The following is a 16,577-nucleotide window of genomic DNA, read 5'->3' as shown; positions in this document are numbered from 1 at the left end:
GGAACAACCAAGCACGGCTCACCTGTTTTCTGGGTTTGGTCATGTGACATACACCATCAGTTTACTAAGCTATTTTAAATAACAGTTTAGCGCTTTCTTTCCATAGTCCCTTTCTGATTAAAAATATACAGTACAGTGTTTTGTATGAACTGGTCTACACTTATTTTGGTCCAGTTCTCAAAGGTGGAGCAGAGGTTGTTACATGGCGCTCTTTTTTTTTTTTTCTTGACTCACTGACATTACTAGACAAACTCAAAGATTCATAAGTATGGGACCACACAACAGGTGATTTGGTGCAATTCTCAAGGGCAGTGGTGCTCAGCCGTTGTCAAACGAGACAGACGCCCAAGGGAGCTCACGGCCTCGTTGACGGCCTCCACACACTCTGCCACTGTCACTGAGTTTGCGGGAGAGTTTGCGCAATTGCGTGAACAAAGTAATAAATCCGGTTCATAAAGTGCTTGCATTTAGTACGAATACTCAAATGTCAGTCATTTGAATGAATTGCTCTCGATCGACACAACACCACTCCAGTCCAGTCTACTGCTCCACTCCAAAAAAAAAAAGGCACACAAATGTACATTGACACACTTGAATCGAGTTCCCTTTCAGTTCACATGCACACCACTTACGTACATCCCTGCTTATAACAAAACTTTAGAGTAATGGAAATGGATTGGTTGGTGACAAGTCCAGGGCGTACCTCTCTCGCCCAAAGTCAGCTAGCAAAAGTCAGCACGATAGAATTGGACTGGTCAGTCAGTCCATTCAGCAGTTTGTCCATTAGATCGGAGATTTGCCATCATTTCATGTTGAAGTTTAAAGACTTTGCTATGATTGTTTTCAGCTGTAAACTATTTGAGGGAAATGGGCCTTTTGTGGCATATACAGAAATTCTAACATCTTAAGTTCAGCTCAAGAAAAATGGGAGCAAAAACCAAAAAGATATACTTCGGTTTTCGGTTAGCTAACTCATGCCTGAAGAAAGTCAGACTGTGTGGTAGTTTACCTGGTGCTCGGGGTGGCACAGAGGGAGCGGTCCATGCTGCACTATGGCAGCGTCCAGCAGTGATCTGGTTGATGCCCTTGCTCTGCAGCACTGTCACCAGGGTTGGTTCTCTTACGTGGTTGGTGTGGCCCAGGCCCAGCTGAAGTTCAAAAGGGAGAGTACATACAATTTGCAATATTTTATACATATACAAATTTTAAAGAATAGAGATAGACCGATTATCGGCCGGGCCCATTACTGGTGCCAGTATTTGTCAAAATGCCAAATATCGGCATCGGCTTTTTTTTTTTTACAAATCTGATGGCCGATAAAGCTGGTATCTCACTGAGCGCTGAATGCTTGTGAATGTAGCAAATTTAGGATTTTCATTAGGATTTGTAAGATGTTCAAATAGTTTTTAGTTGTCGCAAAAACATATTCAGACCATTTCTCACTGTCTGCGAAGATCTTTTGAAACCTTTTACGAACCCTGACGAAAACCCCAAATTAGCTACAGTCGCATGAGTTTGTCGCTCAGTGACATACAAGGAACTTTTCAATTATAGATTTATTTAAATTTCTACTTTATAAAAAATGATGCTGACATTGGGAACTCCCTACACTTCATATTTTTAAACAAAAAATAAGTAAAATAAAATTAAGAAATTACGTTAACATTTTGAAAAACTTTATTTACAGTAGCAATCTTTAGGCTTAGTTTTTAATTTAGTTTAACACATGCTGATGACCCTGGAAGCTCTCTGCAATTTTTGTTATTATTTTTAAACTTAATTGTCAATTCTTTATATGTTTAAGATGAAAAGTAAAGTAATTAAAAAAAATTATGATACCTAATATTTTTTCTTTTACTACAAAGGAATATCAGCTTGAAATATCGGTTATCGGTCTCCTTGACTACTAATAATTGGTATCTGTATCGGCTTTGAAAAAACATATCGGCCTATCACTATTAAATAGTACAAGTGTAATGTATTTTCTGCTATTCATAAATATTGTGGACGCCATTGAAAGCTTGTTTCACACAAGCTTTTAATGACACACGTAAACTCTCACAGAGGGTTACCTGGCCCTCTAAGTTGCTGCCCCATGTGTAAACGTCCCCCGTGGAGGAGAGCACCAAAGTGTGCTCTGCTCCTGCAGCAACATCCTGGATGTGGATCCCTGACAGAGCCGGCACCTGTTGGGGACGGTTGTGGTTCCTTGCCCGGGCTTCTGGCAAACCGATTAGGCGGTCTAAAAAAAATAAAAATAAAAATAAAAATATAGACAGCCTTCAAAAGTATTTATAGCTGTACACTAAGATACATTATAGTAATATATCGAAAATGTTATTTTACTTTACACTGCAACTATTCAAAAATAAGTCTATAAATGAATGAATTTTAAACATACCTTTCCCAAATGTGAAAACTTTTCCATCTTTTGATAAAGCTACAGAGAACTGTGTTCCACAAGCCACTTTTTTGATGCCAATTCCACACAGCATTTCCACCTTCTAGGGATTGAAAATGTACACAAATACATCAGAAATTAATACAAGCTTCCCTCTCAAGTGTGCTGCTCAGATGAATCAAGCAGCCCTAACCTGAGGTGAAGACTTGGCTGTCGAATTTCCAAGTCCCAGTTTTCCATAGTCCCCATCACCAAAAGCCCACACCATCATTCCATCAGCAGAAACGACCAATGTGTGGTTCAAACCACATGCAACCTGAAGAGAGAACAAGATGTTTCATGGGCTGCAGTAAACCAAAATAAATTTTCCCTTCAGTAAATCTGACCTGGCCAACTTGATATCCTTCTAGAGCCGTGACCTTCTCTGGCAGCTTCTTGTTGGAAGTGTTTCCCAAACCAAGTCTGCCGTAATCACCGTTGCCAAAAGTGAAAAGCTTTCCATCAGCTGTAACCACAGCTGAATGCTTGAACCCACAAGACATCTACGGAGAAGGAAAAAAGCATAGAATCAAAAACTTATATGCCAGAATTATGTCAGACTTATGGGGGTCTTTTTTTACATGAAATTATGTATTACGGTTAAAATCATTTGGTTTAATTGTTTTTTTTCCTAACAAATGTGACTGCATGCACCGCCAAGTCCACCGAAACTACGCAAAATATGAGCAAAAGGAGCAGCTCCCATGTTTGCAGAGCAATATAAATGTTGGAAAATGCTAGTAATTCTATTTATTTGTTGCATAAAGTTTGGCAAAGGTTATTATGAGTTGAGTTAGCCTAAACTGCCTAATGGTAGGCCTTGTTGATCTGTGAAGCTCGAGACCTGAACATCTTTTTCATCTCGAATTAAGATTTCATTATTCTCCTCACATGGTGTGCGGGGGTTGGGGGCAAATTGATGGCTGTTATGTGGGAGGTAATATGGCCAGCGTCAGTCATGAAGAGCTTGGTCAGCCACGCATTCACAGTGGGTGACTGAACTTGATGCTACGAGTTAATTATTAAGGTTATTATATAGGTGTTACCGTAATGTAAATAATCAGAGGGAGATTGCAAATGATCTAAAAAATATGGTCCTCTCTGATACTCAGTCAGCACATTTAAAAAAGTGAATAAAAAATTACCATGGAATTTTGCTGAACATACATAAGTGATTTTCAAATTTTATTACACGCTGACCTGCACCACCTCTTCTCCTTGAAGTGCTTCAATCTGTCTTGGTCGGCGCTGGCGGTCGCTGTTTCCGTGGCCCAGCTTACCATAGTCACCATCGCCCCAGCTAAACACCTCACCACTCTCTGTCAGCGCCATGGAGTGGCCGTCACTACCACATGATGTCACCAACTGAGTCACCACAAAACCTGATGAATACCAAAAGATTGACACAGAGGGGTAAAATCTAACTAATAAGTAGTCACACAAAAACTTAATTTCTCGATAAGCCCCACAAACTTCCCTTCTTAAATAATCTTCACTAATTGCAGACATTTGTCATTTATAATTTGATCTACAATGTCGCAAAAGGCCAACAGAGGACTTGCACATATAGAACGGATGATTTCGCACCACCTTGAAGAGCTGAGATGACGGTGAGGACATGCAGGTCATCAGAGTTGCCTTGTCCCAGACGGCCATAACTGCCCTCTCCACAAGCCAACACAGTCCCATTAGGTTGCATAACAAAGGTGCAGTTCTGTCCACACACGACCTGGAGGGGGAGAAATGCTGACACATTGACTGAATAGGAATTTGCTAAACAGTAGGTGAAGATTTCCCCTATATATTATGTACATAACATTTTAAGGTTATTTTATTAATTTACAAAACCCTTCATGGTATTGGACCCCCTTTTCAGATCTTCTTTTACCATATCAACCCTCTCGGCCTTTTAACAAAGTCAACAAGAGCCACGGCGAGGAGTTTTTCCAATTAAATGGCCCTTGTCGGTGGAATAGCCTGCCGGAGAGCGTCAGGCCCGCAGAGAACGTTGATATTTTTAAAAGTAGACTCAAGACCCGCTTTTTTAATTTAGCTCTTAATAGACAAACTTTTTTTTTTTTTAATGTGTATGCCTTTTTTTAATTGTCATTTTACCTATAACATTCTATTTATTTATTTTTAGATGACCCATTCTTAATTTAATATTCTTTAGCCTTTAATACTTGTTTAAAATTTGTTAACTGTCATTTATTTTACTCTTTTCTATTTTGTTGTTATATCCTGCTGTTATTTGTTACATTTATTTATTATAGAGTTTCTACATCTTACCCCTTTTCTCGTACTCAGTTTTTATTTACTTACTTGGATGGTCTTTTTAGTATATCTCTGTATTTAATTTTATTGTTTTAATGATGTTTTTATACTTCAATGTTGTCTTTGAAGCCATGCTATATACTTAACAATCTTTTAACTGCACCTACTTTGGTGTAGGGTATTCCAGAGGTCCACAGACTACAGGGGATGGGAGGGAATCTATTTTTGATCTTTGTTGTGTTCTCTCTCACACTCACTCTCTCACTCACTCTGTGATGTGTCTTTCTGTACTTTGTTTTTAGTTGTGTTTTGTAAGCAAGATGAAATGAGCGAGGAGTGTGCAGACACAAGTCTAGGATTGATAGATAACGATATGAATCAATGACTATCATTATCAATGTATATAACTGATGCATTTAGTAAGAATCTATGGGAACGGGTTACTAATAAGCTATGGCTTCTACCCGTCAGCCCTTCTTTCGGATGAAACACAAAAACACTCACTCACTCACTTTTTTTTTATATGTGAAGCACCTTGTGTTTCTTTTCAAACTTTGAAAGGTGCTATACAAATAAAGATTTGATTGATTGATAACATTATGGGACAAAAAGAGCAATTTAACTTTCTGTAAAACAGTAAACACACTAATATACAGTATAAACAAAACATTGAGCAGAATTCATTGGATTCAATGGTTGAGACCACGACTGGGCAAAGTATCGCCAGCCCAGTTCTTTAATCTGGCCCACTGAGACATGAAATCATTGGACATTTTTTCTCTCCTAAAGTTGTTTACTTAAAATGTATTAAAGCAACACTAATGAACTTTCAGTTTATGTTGATTATTACGGGACGATATGGACAAAAGCGGTATTGTTATGTCTGAAGGGAGACCACATTTCCCATGAGGACAAGCGCATTGCGTCGTTTTTTAGCTCACACCAATATTGACCCTTGACTGTCCTTTTATCTGGGTAGCTTCCCGTTGTCTTTTTTTTTGTCTCGTCAGACAAAACTTTTCACTTGTCTTGCAGCTTCTGCCAGGAAAGCAGTAATCGTGCATTGATCCCGTCTTAGTAACGAATGGGGATAGGGAGAAGTGACGTATGCCATAAAGCATTCAGCACATTTGTATTTTTTTTTGTGTGGCAGTGTTCTACTTCCTACCATCCTCCTCAAAGTTGCTTAGTGCCATTAAAAAATTTACAGATCCCCTCAGACCATGGCAAAGGTACCATTCAACTAGTTTTAAGTCCTTGTTTCTTCAGAAGAGTTATGTAAATATTTTATTAAGGTTGAAAAGTTCCTTAGTGCTACTTTAATTTGTTTAGTTTACTCTATTCATCTAACTAAAATAACTGGTCAATTGATTTTATTTAAAGGGATATTTGACTCATTAAGCCATTTTTAGAGGTAAAAAGTTAATATTTTGCCCAGAATTAATGTGATAACTTCATTATTTTTCATGAACTATTAAACTTGTTGTCAACTTAAGATGACAACACCTGTGCTGAGGAAATGGGTAAAATGTGTTTTTAAAGGTGTCCATTGTTCATGAAAAATAATGACGTTATCACATTAACTATAGACAAAATATTATCTTTCTACTGTTGAAAATGACTCGAGTCAAGTATCCCTTTAAACAAGATAAAAACTACAATAGAAAAAAGTAATGTTTGAATTTTCTGTATTTTATTTAATAACTTTATTATTAAATGAGTTACATAGTTACAAAATGGGAATTAATTATGTACAGGCCCATGGCAGACTGGTTAGCACATACAGTACCCCACACAGTTCTAAGTTCTATGGGGAAAGATTTGCCCCCCCCCCCCCAAATTTCCACAAATATACATGCACGATTTTCAGTGTTTTTCCAGATCTAGAAATATACGCATCTGTTTTTCAGACGTATTTCAGATCCTCAATATATTTGTGATTTATGCGTGCTATTTCAGATCTTCAAATATATATCTAATTCACACCTATTTTTTTTAATGCATGTGCATTTATCATGTTTTATTGGCAGATTATGAAATTCTTCATGTGAATTGTTGAAGGTGCATTTGTGGATCAGCAGGTAAGTGCATTTGTTTTTCAGATTAACTTCACACAGTTTTCAAGATATTCACACGGATCTGGTGAAAATCGTGGAAATATTTGTGGATCTGAAAAACGTGAAAATCACGGATATATTTGTGTGAATAATTTTGAGACAAATCTCTCCCCATAGAGTTCGAGGAATTGAATCTGGAATCTGTCATTGCTAGCACATTCTCGCCATGCTTGCATGGGCATTCTCTGGGTACTTGGGCTTCCTCTCACACACACACACACACACAAAAAACATGCACGTTATGGTAATAGTAGATTAAATTGTCCGTACGTGTGAACACGAGTTTAAATTGTTTGTCAATCGATTTGTTCCTTGCAATTGGTTGGCGACCAGTTCAGGGTGTACCCCACCCAGTCTTTTGGGATACATGGCTCGATTTTACATGTATGTTTTGACTACTACATACACAAATGAAAGGGCCATCTGTTTAATCAAATGTGGCCCATGAGCACAAAATGTTCCCCATGCCTGGTTTAGACAAAATTAAGCTTGCTGAGATACTGCCTTCTCGTAGTCGTAACAACCTGGCCTCAACAAAGCTGATGTTGCGACACACTATGACCATGAGTCCAAACCATCTTAGCGACCAAATGATTATAGTGGGGTTGTGTTTATCAACAGACATATACATATGTATACCTGTTGTGCCTGTGAGAAAGAAGGTGCAATGGTCGGTATCAAGATGTTTCTGCCTGCTTCAGCCAATTGGCCATGTCGTCCAGCACCCCACAAATACACATCACATTTCCCTCCAAGGTGCCAGTCCTGGAAACAAGCAACAACAAATTTAGTGAAAATTTAATAACTAAGTGCTATCACCACGAGCAGAATAATTACAAGCTGTTTATGATAAACAATTTTCAGGCAACAATTGAATTACCTCAGGCCGAGAGGTAGCCCAGGACATGATTTGTTCATCCATACCAGAGATCCATTTAGTGTTGTCCTGTAAAAAGGCATAGCAAAAACAAGATTACTGTTCATTATATCGTAGCATAAATAACATTTTAAAATGTGATTTTCTCCCCTTACCATGAGCAAAGCCATTTCCTCTTTGGGAACGGGTTCCAGGTCAGGAACAATAAAGGACTCCGGAAAGCTTGCACTTCGAGCCAGGGCCTCAGCTGCCTTGACTGTTGTTGAGAAGCAGTCCAGCCAGGCCCACTCACTGGCACTCCAGACGGCAGAGCCAGACTCGGGTGGGCAGTGTCGGAGAGAAGGCAGCACCGGCGGGCAGCATAGCAGCTTGTCCAGGTGGAGTCCCACTGCCAGAGAGGCCAGGCACTGCATGTAGGGGCTGTGGATCAGCTGCTCCCCACATACTACATGAGGCTACAAGTTCACAAAACATCACAATGAATAAAACTGCAGCATCATGTGTACCATCTGATAGCTAAAAATGTTATATTATAGAAATTGATCAATCTACATACATAAAAGCGAGGTGACAATGTATAGTAAATGTTTAAAGAAATTGAATGTTCCTCAGTGACTGACTGTGAATGACTGGCACCACATGTATTTTTTTAATTTGAATTTCTAATCTTATCTCAGTATGGCTAAAGGACAGAAGACAACAATAATGAACTTTATGTATGCTTAAGATAACCAGTCAGGATAATAAATGTCCATACCTTCTCATATGCATACTGCTCCTGCAACATAAGAGGTAGTCTCTCTAGAAAGGCCCTCATGCAAGGCGCCATGTTGAGGCCAACAACACCCTGCTTCTTAAGTGCTGTGCGACAAGTGGCCAGAACAAGGTTGCTTCCTATGAATTCTTTCGAGCAATTTACAACCAACACGTCCTAAAAACACACACACACACATTGTAAAACAAAGCAGAAGAGATGTATATTAGATTTAAAAAAAAATCATTATATTCACTTAAAATCTACTGTACATTTTTGTGTTGCACTACACTTTGAAGCATATCACACAGCCATGCAAAGCGGTGTTTGAATGAAAGGCTAAAGATCAAAATAAGCATCACATCACAATTCGTGAGTCAAAATTAGCTTTTTTCACCATCAAAAGAGCGTGAATAGCAAAACTGGGAATCACAGATTTTGTGCAATAACTGAACCGCCGAGACGGTCCCCCCAAAATATTTGCTGGGCTGGATGCACATGCATTAACATGATCTAATAGATCTATAGGCCAGGTTGGCACTACTTGCGTCACACCAGCTAGCTAGCCATGAGCTTTGGCTGGCCAGCTATTGGCCTATTTAGTAATTATCGCCTCCAACAAATAAGTTTCTTTTCTGACTAGTATCGTTCTCACATAGGGAGGATGATTAAATATGGAGAAGTCATGCTAATTTAATCAGTCATTTAACACTGGAATAATGGGTGCTTGGGTGATCGAGTGTGCTTTTCATTGAAGTCTGGCTGGAACCGCCTTAATGTGGAGCATATCCAACTTTTATGCAGCCCCATGAAAACAAAACAAAAAAAACCAAACATTTTGCAGCCCCCACTGTACCACTGGTCCAGAGCTGGGCACTTCCATTAACTGTCAATTCCCGTCGATGACTATGCTATACTTCCGGAATGGCTGTATTCACCCCGATCGACGGATGTAAACCTGCTTCAATCGGTGCTTAGTTTTTTACGAGGCTTCGTGTCATTGTGCACTCGCCAAAAGGTGGCCGTTGTCATTGACGCACATTTTTTTTCACCCTTGTTGAATATTTTTCTATGGCGTCGCTTACACCAAGATTTTCACAGCTTCAACCCAAAGACTGAAAGTCTTGAGTAGATCTTCCTGGCGACTCAGCGCATTCCCGTCATCTAGATAGCTTAGTGTGAGATGGTTATCTTTGCTGTTTTTGGTCAGTCTTTCCTAGTCTTTGCCTTACGACAATATCAAACAAGTTTTGTTATTTTCCTCTTTCAGTCTTTGTGTGACGTGACACAGCCAACAACCAATAGATGAACTACTTTACAAACAAATACGAGAGTGGCATGAATGAATGGGAAACACCGGCAAAACGCACCGCGCTGCATAAATGGACACCTCCGTGGAAATGAGGAGCAGGTGGTAGGGCTGTGTTCACAATAGTCCAACCTCTTTATTTTATCACGATTGAGTGAATGTTCAAATACTTAAAATTTCGCTATTACTGAATGTTTAACATTGATAGATCTCGCTTTTTTTAATGTAAGATTCACCAGCCGTTGCGTTTTAAGCACTGCGATTAGCTTGTAGTCCAGGATTTACTGTAGTTGCTATTTTCACATTTGTATGCAGCGAGACTTAAACCGTGACCTTCCAAATCCAAAAGCCCGATTCCACCCCAAATAAACATTTGGTTTAATATTACTTCAACCACAGAAGAGTATAAAACGGGAGACATGCTTTACCTTTGATCTGTTGGAGCAGACAGCAACACCCACATCTGGGATCCACACAATATTTTGAATGGCTCCCGAACCAGCAACAACTGTTTGAACCACTGACCCATCCTGTTAAGCACACAAAAGGACTTGAGTCCATACATAGCCAACTGCAAATGTCCTTCCTTCATGACATGTAACCTTAGATGACATGTTCCACACAAACAAGATTATGTATAATTCGAGCGATGCCCCCACAACAAAAATATAAAAGATAAAAACCTTGCCATCTCTGACACACAATACATCCGGAAAGTAATCAAAGCGTCTCACTTATGTCATCCCAAAACAGAATAAATTTATTTTTGTCCTAAAAATTCTATACACAACACCCCACATTTTTTTTTTAATTTAATAATTGCAAATACATAAAAACCACAACAACTCTGACATAACATGTACGCAGGTATTCACAGGCTTTTTTCAATATGTCAAGATCTGAGAGTTTTTCAGGTGTCTTTTGGCAAACTCCAGGCAGGCTGCTATGTGCCTTTTACTAAAGAGTGGCTACCGTTTAGCCACTCTACCATACAGTGCTGCACAGGGTTGTCTTTCTGGAGGGTTTTCTCCACAGAAGGCTGGAGAGCTTGACAGAGTGACCATCGGGTTTTTGGTCACCTCCCTGATTCCCCGATTGCTCAGTTTAGATGGGCGGCCAGCTCTACGAAGAGTCCTTGTGGACCGGAAGTTCTTCCATTTACAAATGATGGAGGCCACTGTGCTCATTAGAAGGTTCAAAGCAGCAGAAACGCTTCTGTACCCTTCCATGTATTTGTGCCTCGAGACAAGTCCATGACTTCAATGATTGGTTTGTTCCTTTCTGAATCATGCCTCATCAACTGAATTTACCACAGGTGGTAAATTATATAATTAATCTGTAGGAACGTCTCAACAAAGATCAGTGGAAAACATGATGCACCTGAGCTCAATTAAATACTGTATAATAATGTACAAGTGATTTCTTGTCATTGTTATTATGGGGTTTTGCATGTAGGATTTTGAGGAAAACATTTTTGGAATGAGGTTGTATTATAACATAAAATGTGAAAAAAAAGTGAAGCCCTCCGATTACTGTCCAGATGCACTGTACATCTTTGTGACTGGCATTTGTAGAGTTTATTTAAGAACGGGGGTTGCAAATTGACCTCCAGCATATATTTTCTTACTCTCAGAGACCAGACGTTCATGAGGCCTCCAACTCCTCCAGAGGCCAAAGCAAGACCATCAGGACTGAAGGCGACCATTTTCACTGGAGTGATGTGGCCCTTCAGTTGGAAAATACACTTTGCGCCGTCTGGTGAACTTTGTGACGACTGCAACACAACCACATCGAAAGCATGTCAAAAGATACGTGGTCATTATAGTATTAGTCAAAATGTATAATAAGAATATATGATGTTTCTTTTAAAAACTAGGAAAAAACACCATGTATTTAAGATTTGCTTCTTTCTCCCAACACCCCTCCGAGTCCGAGGAACAGGCTTCTGAGAAGTTAGCAATGGCCTGTGGAACAGTCCAGACTGTGACTAGACCGTTTTGACAGCATCTGAAAAACAAAAAATGCAAACAATTAAAAACAGTTGTGGTCACACGTTTTATGCACTCACAGGGCACCTGAATGAACATTTTCAATACAAATTTTGCAAATTTGTGGCAAGAACGAAATAAACAATTATTCTGGGTTCTGAAAGGGTAAAGAATATACACACGATATTTACTTCAACAAGTATGACTCCCTGATTTACATTTTTGGGTAGAACAGGTTATTTTTGCATGTGCATGGTTTACCAAACTATTCATTTATTTATTTTTTAATGGCTTTGGCTTCAATAAGTTCAGGAAGGCACAAAATCCCAAGATGTGTCCAGCACACCATAAATTGGGCACGACTAAAATATTTCCTAATGGCAACTGAGCCTAATTTACCTAAAGTAGATCAACGTGGTGCCTGTAGGCACCAGGTAACCCCAAGGACCACATGAGTAGCTCACTGCCCTGTTCTAAAAATCACTCATGACTGATTAAACATTGTGATTTTCTTGGAATGTTGTACAGGTGATCATTTAACAATGGAAACACTGGCAGAAATTTATAGAAATGGTGCTAAATGTTATTTCTTGTCTTTTTGTCTGTTTCTTAATTATTGTGAGAAATCGTTAACATGATCAGTATCTTCACATGAATGGAAATCATTAATTATTAATAAAACCACAGAAAATGATTTAAGATATAATTTGAGAGAATTTGTTTGTTCAGAATCAGGAGTATAGTATTAAAATGGTGGCCCTTCATATTACTCATTATCTAGGAAGTAGCTCTCAGGTGCAAAAGCGTTGCTGAATGGTTCCCTATATCATACAATCACTTATGTATTGCAAGTTCCTAATGGGTTATTTTGAAAACCAGGGTCGATTACATTTAAGAGAAAATCTGTTCAGTTTATATTTTACGTATCATTGGTTAGATGATATGCAATGCCCCCCAAAAATGTACACTAAAACATTCTTGATTGTGAACCCCCGTTAACTCTGGGTTATAGTTGCACATTACTCAAGTATAAATCTAGATGTTATTTATTGTATGGTCATAGAAGTTCATATATTGATCAACTCTATGTCTTCACCTTTCCATATTTCAGGAAATTGTTCAACAGCATTGATATTATTTCTTGATAATGACCTACATAGCTAGCATGTTGAGGGGTTTTGGCCCACATCCAGGTAAACTGCACCAGGCAACCCCATTAACCGGGGAGGATTGTTTAAGACTCATTAAACAATGCCAGCCTGTGCCCAGTTCAGAATGCGAGTCAGCATTGGCCCAAAGCTTCACAGTCTCCTCTTTGGCGCATGTCATCAAGATTTGACCTGTTGGACTCCACTTCATATTAGTGATTGATTCCTGAAAAACATGCAGATTATATTTTTTGAGAACTTGCAGATTGTAAATTGACTATAATTATTATTTTTTAAGGCTAAGTGATGCGCACGCACGCACGCACGCACGCACGCACGCACGCACGCACGCACGCACACACACACACACACACACACACACACACACACACACACACACACACACACACACACACACACACACACACACACACACACACACACACACACCTTGTGAGCATCAATAACCACAATAGCTCCTTGTTCTAAGGGTTCTTTGGATCCAATCAGTAGCTTGCCATCTGCATAGCCCACTGCAAAAGGCTTGTCTTCTCTGTACCAGGCAATGTTCATCACTGCCACTAAAAAAATAAAAATAAATTATCATTAACACACGTGTCCTACCCCTAACAGTTGTGGTTTTGTCATTCCCAATACTGTTAAAACCATCATTAAGACATTAACAAAAACAACTATAACACATTTGCTGTACCATCTTTCCTGTAGCAGTGCTCTAGTTCAGTGCGGTGCATACTGCAGGAATCCAGTACTTCAATGAGGCCTAGCGATCCATCCATTCGACCCACCAGAAGCATGTCTGTGGGTTCTCCAGACCACAAAGATTCTGCTTCATCTTCAGGCCAAGCTAGTGCTGAAACCCAGTGGGGCTGCACATCCAAAAGGCCTTTGCCACCTTCAAAGTGGAAATAGGAAGCTAGTCATAAAATATTGAATTGTTGTTGTGATTTTCGGCCTGTCTCGTCAGGGCTTGCCTCAGCAAGTCACTTGCATGATTTGTTTGGCACACAACGTCATATCTTCAATGACAGTTTTATGGCACCACAAATACTGTACTACACTAGTTATTATACTACTTATTGATCCTCATTTAAAAATAACATATTTACAATGTTAAGACTAGGTTGAATGTTTACCATTAACTTGCCAGATGTTGACCATTTTCTCCATAGCAGATGCAAGATATTTTCCAGTCACACTCCAAGTCAGTGGAGAAAGGCAAAAGTCACTGGGTGATCCCAAACATGTCCGGCCCTCCACTGAAGAACCATCACTGATACGAAAAGAGATAAAAAAAAAAAAAAATAAATAAATAAAAAAAATAAAAAAAGACAATCTTTAGACGATTAGAGGATTTATTATTGTGACTATTGAAACAAGAATATAAAAGTGAACTTTGTGCATAAATAAGTATCAAACTGAATGTTAAACATCCAACTGATGGAGAGCATTTGACTACTGAAGTTGCACTCAAGAAACAGTGTTTTTAGAAAAAATGCATATTGTTGAAAGAGTACAAAACGGAACATTTTTTTTGCAGAACAAAAATCAGAGTGATAAAGAGTGATTAGTTTTTCTTGTACAGGGTTGTACAAGGTTTTGGGATTTGTTGTCTTACTCCTTATTGAAGACACAGGTCTGCTGGAGGGTATACTGGCTTTTGGTAACATTCCACACCCTGACTGTGCCATCATTGCCACTAGTTGCCAACAAGCCTTTCTTTTTGCACCAACAGCATGTGAGGACCTAAGTCATAAGAAATGCGTTTGAATATCAGAGTAGATCTAAACCAGCAAATGAGCATTTTAATGACAACGCACCCTGCTCTGATGAGCTTCCAACTTGATGAAGGAGCACTTTCGCAGGTCCCCTGCCATATCGGCAAAGGTCTGTGGCCTGCCCTGATTGTCGCGGTCATGGGCAGCAAGTGTGCGCACCAGTTGCTGGGCGGCCCACTGTCGATGCTGTGAAGAAAGCCTGGAGGACAGGCAGCAGGCTGCCAGAGCATTGGCCAGCTCCAGAGGGCCTACAGCGGAGGGATTATGGGAAGGATGGGCATACAAATGCGCAATTAGACCTGCTTGACATGGAACACAAGATGACAAGGATTGGCCGTGAGTGACAGAATGTAAAGAACAGACAGACAGACAGACACAAAAGTATGTAAAAAAAAAAGGTGATGTGAGAAAGGTGAACTAAAAGGTGGCAAACTGACATACAGTGAATAATCAATGTGAGTTCTATCTGATGAATTGAACATGACCATCTACTTTTTATTATAATTAGGTGATAAGGCCTAAAATGTACACATCATATCAACCACAAAAATGGACAGCAGCACACAATAACAGCTAGATTAAAATACTTTGTTTTGGTGTTTTTAACATCATTTTAATGCATCAAGACAATAAATGTGTAAATTGTGAGAGAAACTGTAGTACAAGTAGTAGCAAATGTCAATGTAAAAGTAACTAAGTATCTAATCAACTCTTCTATGCAAAGACAACACACCTCTTTTCTCCACATCAGCCTTGTCATAAGCAGGCCTGAGTTTTGCCACTTTATCTGCCAAGAGCGCTACAAGTGCCTGCGTCACTACAAAGTTGGGGCAGGTAATAAGCTTGTTCTCCTCTGCCACACCTCGAAGGAAGCTGGGTAGGAATTTTCTCTGGACTGGATCGTCTACTGTTGTCAGATTCATGCCTGTCGCTGCGGCGATCAGATTCTGGAAATGAAAGATAAAAGTCCCAACAATGACAGCAAATTCAATTTGCAGCAAAATGCAGCAACGAGGATGCAGATATTACTGCATATCGCTGGCGTTAAGGGGATTCCTCACAGCTCCCAAATCATCACTTTTCAGGAGACCCCCAAAAATGGCATGCTTGTTCAAATTTAGATTGGTCAATAATTTGTAACACTCACGTGTGGACTGACCAAAAGAATAGATTTGTGCAAAAACATGAAATTTACCAAGTTGTGACATAGGAGGTCCCTGGTCTGACACCAGCAATATGACAAAGTAGGGCATTTTACTTACACTTAAAACACAGATTCTTATAAAAATGTAGACCTTTAACCTGGCCTGGTTATCTCTTCAATTGTGCTAAACACCAAAATTAAAGCCTGTACTGTTCATGCAAGTATTGGATGAAACTAACTATACTATGGAGAGCACAGAATCAACGACGTGATGCTTTAAATAGGATCAGGAGAATGAAAGAGAATGACATGATACAAGGATAACAAGGAAACGTTTATTGTAAATTAAATCATGAAAAGACTTGCTTTCAGTTTTATCAAGCATTTCAAATTTGGCAAGTGAAAAGTACCTGAGTGCAGAGCTGCACCAGCAATTTGGCAGCATTGGGGCTGTTGGAGGCCAAGCAGCCCACTGCCGTGCTAAGATAAGCTAGACAGGAAATGGGTTTGCTGGCCTTGGCAGCTCCACGTGTCCTTTCAGCATGGCCAGAGGCTGCTGTCGGACCGGTAGAAAGCCCGGCCCGGCCTGCTGCCGCCAGGCACATGAACCTGACCAGAGTCCTGATATCTGTTAAACCAAGTGACTCCAGGCCAGCTGCAAGGCTGCAGCTTGAACCGCTGGGAGAGAGGGATACTTATTACACATATGTATGACCATTATCATCATCAT

General features: G+C 39.6%; 1 protein-coding gene across 6 annotated transcripts in view; it reads right to left on the bottom strand.

Annotated features, from left to right (window-relative positions):
* herc1 (HECT and RLD domain containing E3 ubiquitin protein ligase family member 1) overlaps window positions 1-16,577 on the bottom strand; it is an 88,852-nt gene that overhangs the window by 7,609 nt on the left and 64,666 nt on the right. For 5 of the 6 annotated variants that reach the window (XM_077562886.1, XM_077562885.1, XM_077562887.1 and 2 more), the window contains exons 50-71: window positions 16,258-16,525; window positions 15,437-15,650; window positions 14,746-15,002; window positions 14,544-14,671; window positions 14,062-14,198; window positions 13,620-13,820; window positions 13,358-13,488; window positions 12,916-13,133; window positions 11,658-11,778; window positions 11,399-11,545; window positions 10,200-10,301; window positions 8,466-8,639; window positions 7,864-8,163; window positions 7,712-7,777; window positions 7,471-7,596; window positions 4,031-4,169; window positions 3,641-3,822; window positions 2,788-2,943; window positions 2,595-2,717; window positions 2,402-2,504; window positions 2,073-2,242; window positions 1,010-1,148 (exon numbers count right to left, since the gene is read on the bottom strand). In XM_077562886.1, the coding sequence (XP_077419012.1) occupies window positions 1,010-1,148; window positions 2,073-2,242; window positions 2,402-2,504; window positions 2,595-2,717; window positions 2,788-2,943; window positions 3,641-3,822; window positions 4,031-4,169; window positions 7,471-7,596; window positions 7,712-7,777; window positions 7,864-8,163; window positions 8,466-8,639; window positions 10,200-10,301; window positions 11,399-11,545; window positions 11,658-11,778; window positions 12,916-13,133; window positions 13,358-13,488; window positions 13,620-13,820; window positions 14,062-14,198; window positions 14,544-14,671; window positions 14,746-15,002; window positions 15,437-15,650; window positions 16,258-16,525 (3,602 nt within the window). The remainder of the gene's footprint in view (window positions 1-1,009; window positions 1,149-2,072; window positions 2,243-2,401; window positions 2,505-2,594; window positions 2,718-2,787; window positions 2,944-3,640; window positions 3,823-4,030; window positions 4,170-7,470; window positions 7,597-7,711; window positions 7,778-7,863; window positions 8,164-8,465; window positions 8,640-10,199; window positions 10,302-11,398; window positions 11,546-11,657; window positions 11,779-12,915; window positions 13,134-13,357; window positions 13,489-13,619; window positions 13,821-14,061; window positions 14,199-14,543; window positions 14,672-14,745; window positions 15,003-15,436; window positions 15,651-16,257; window positions 16,526-16,577) is intronic. The other variant, XM_077562890.1, reaches the window with a different exon arrangement.

The sequence above is a fragment of the Vanacampus margaritifer genome, chromosome 4, assembly GCF_051991255.1.
Source record: "Vanacampus margaritifer isolate UIUO_Vmar chromosome 4, RoL_Vmar_1.0, whole genome shotgun sequence".
In the NCBI taxonomy this organism is placed as follows: Eukaryota; Metazoa; Chordata; class Actinopteri; order Syngnathiformes; family Syngnathidae; genus Vanacampus; species Vanacampus margaritifer.
The sequence above is the reverse complement of the archived record's forward strand: the minus strand, read 5'-3'. Positions and strand labels throughout refer to the sequence as shown.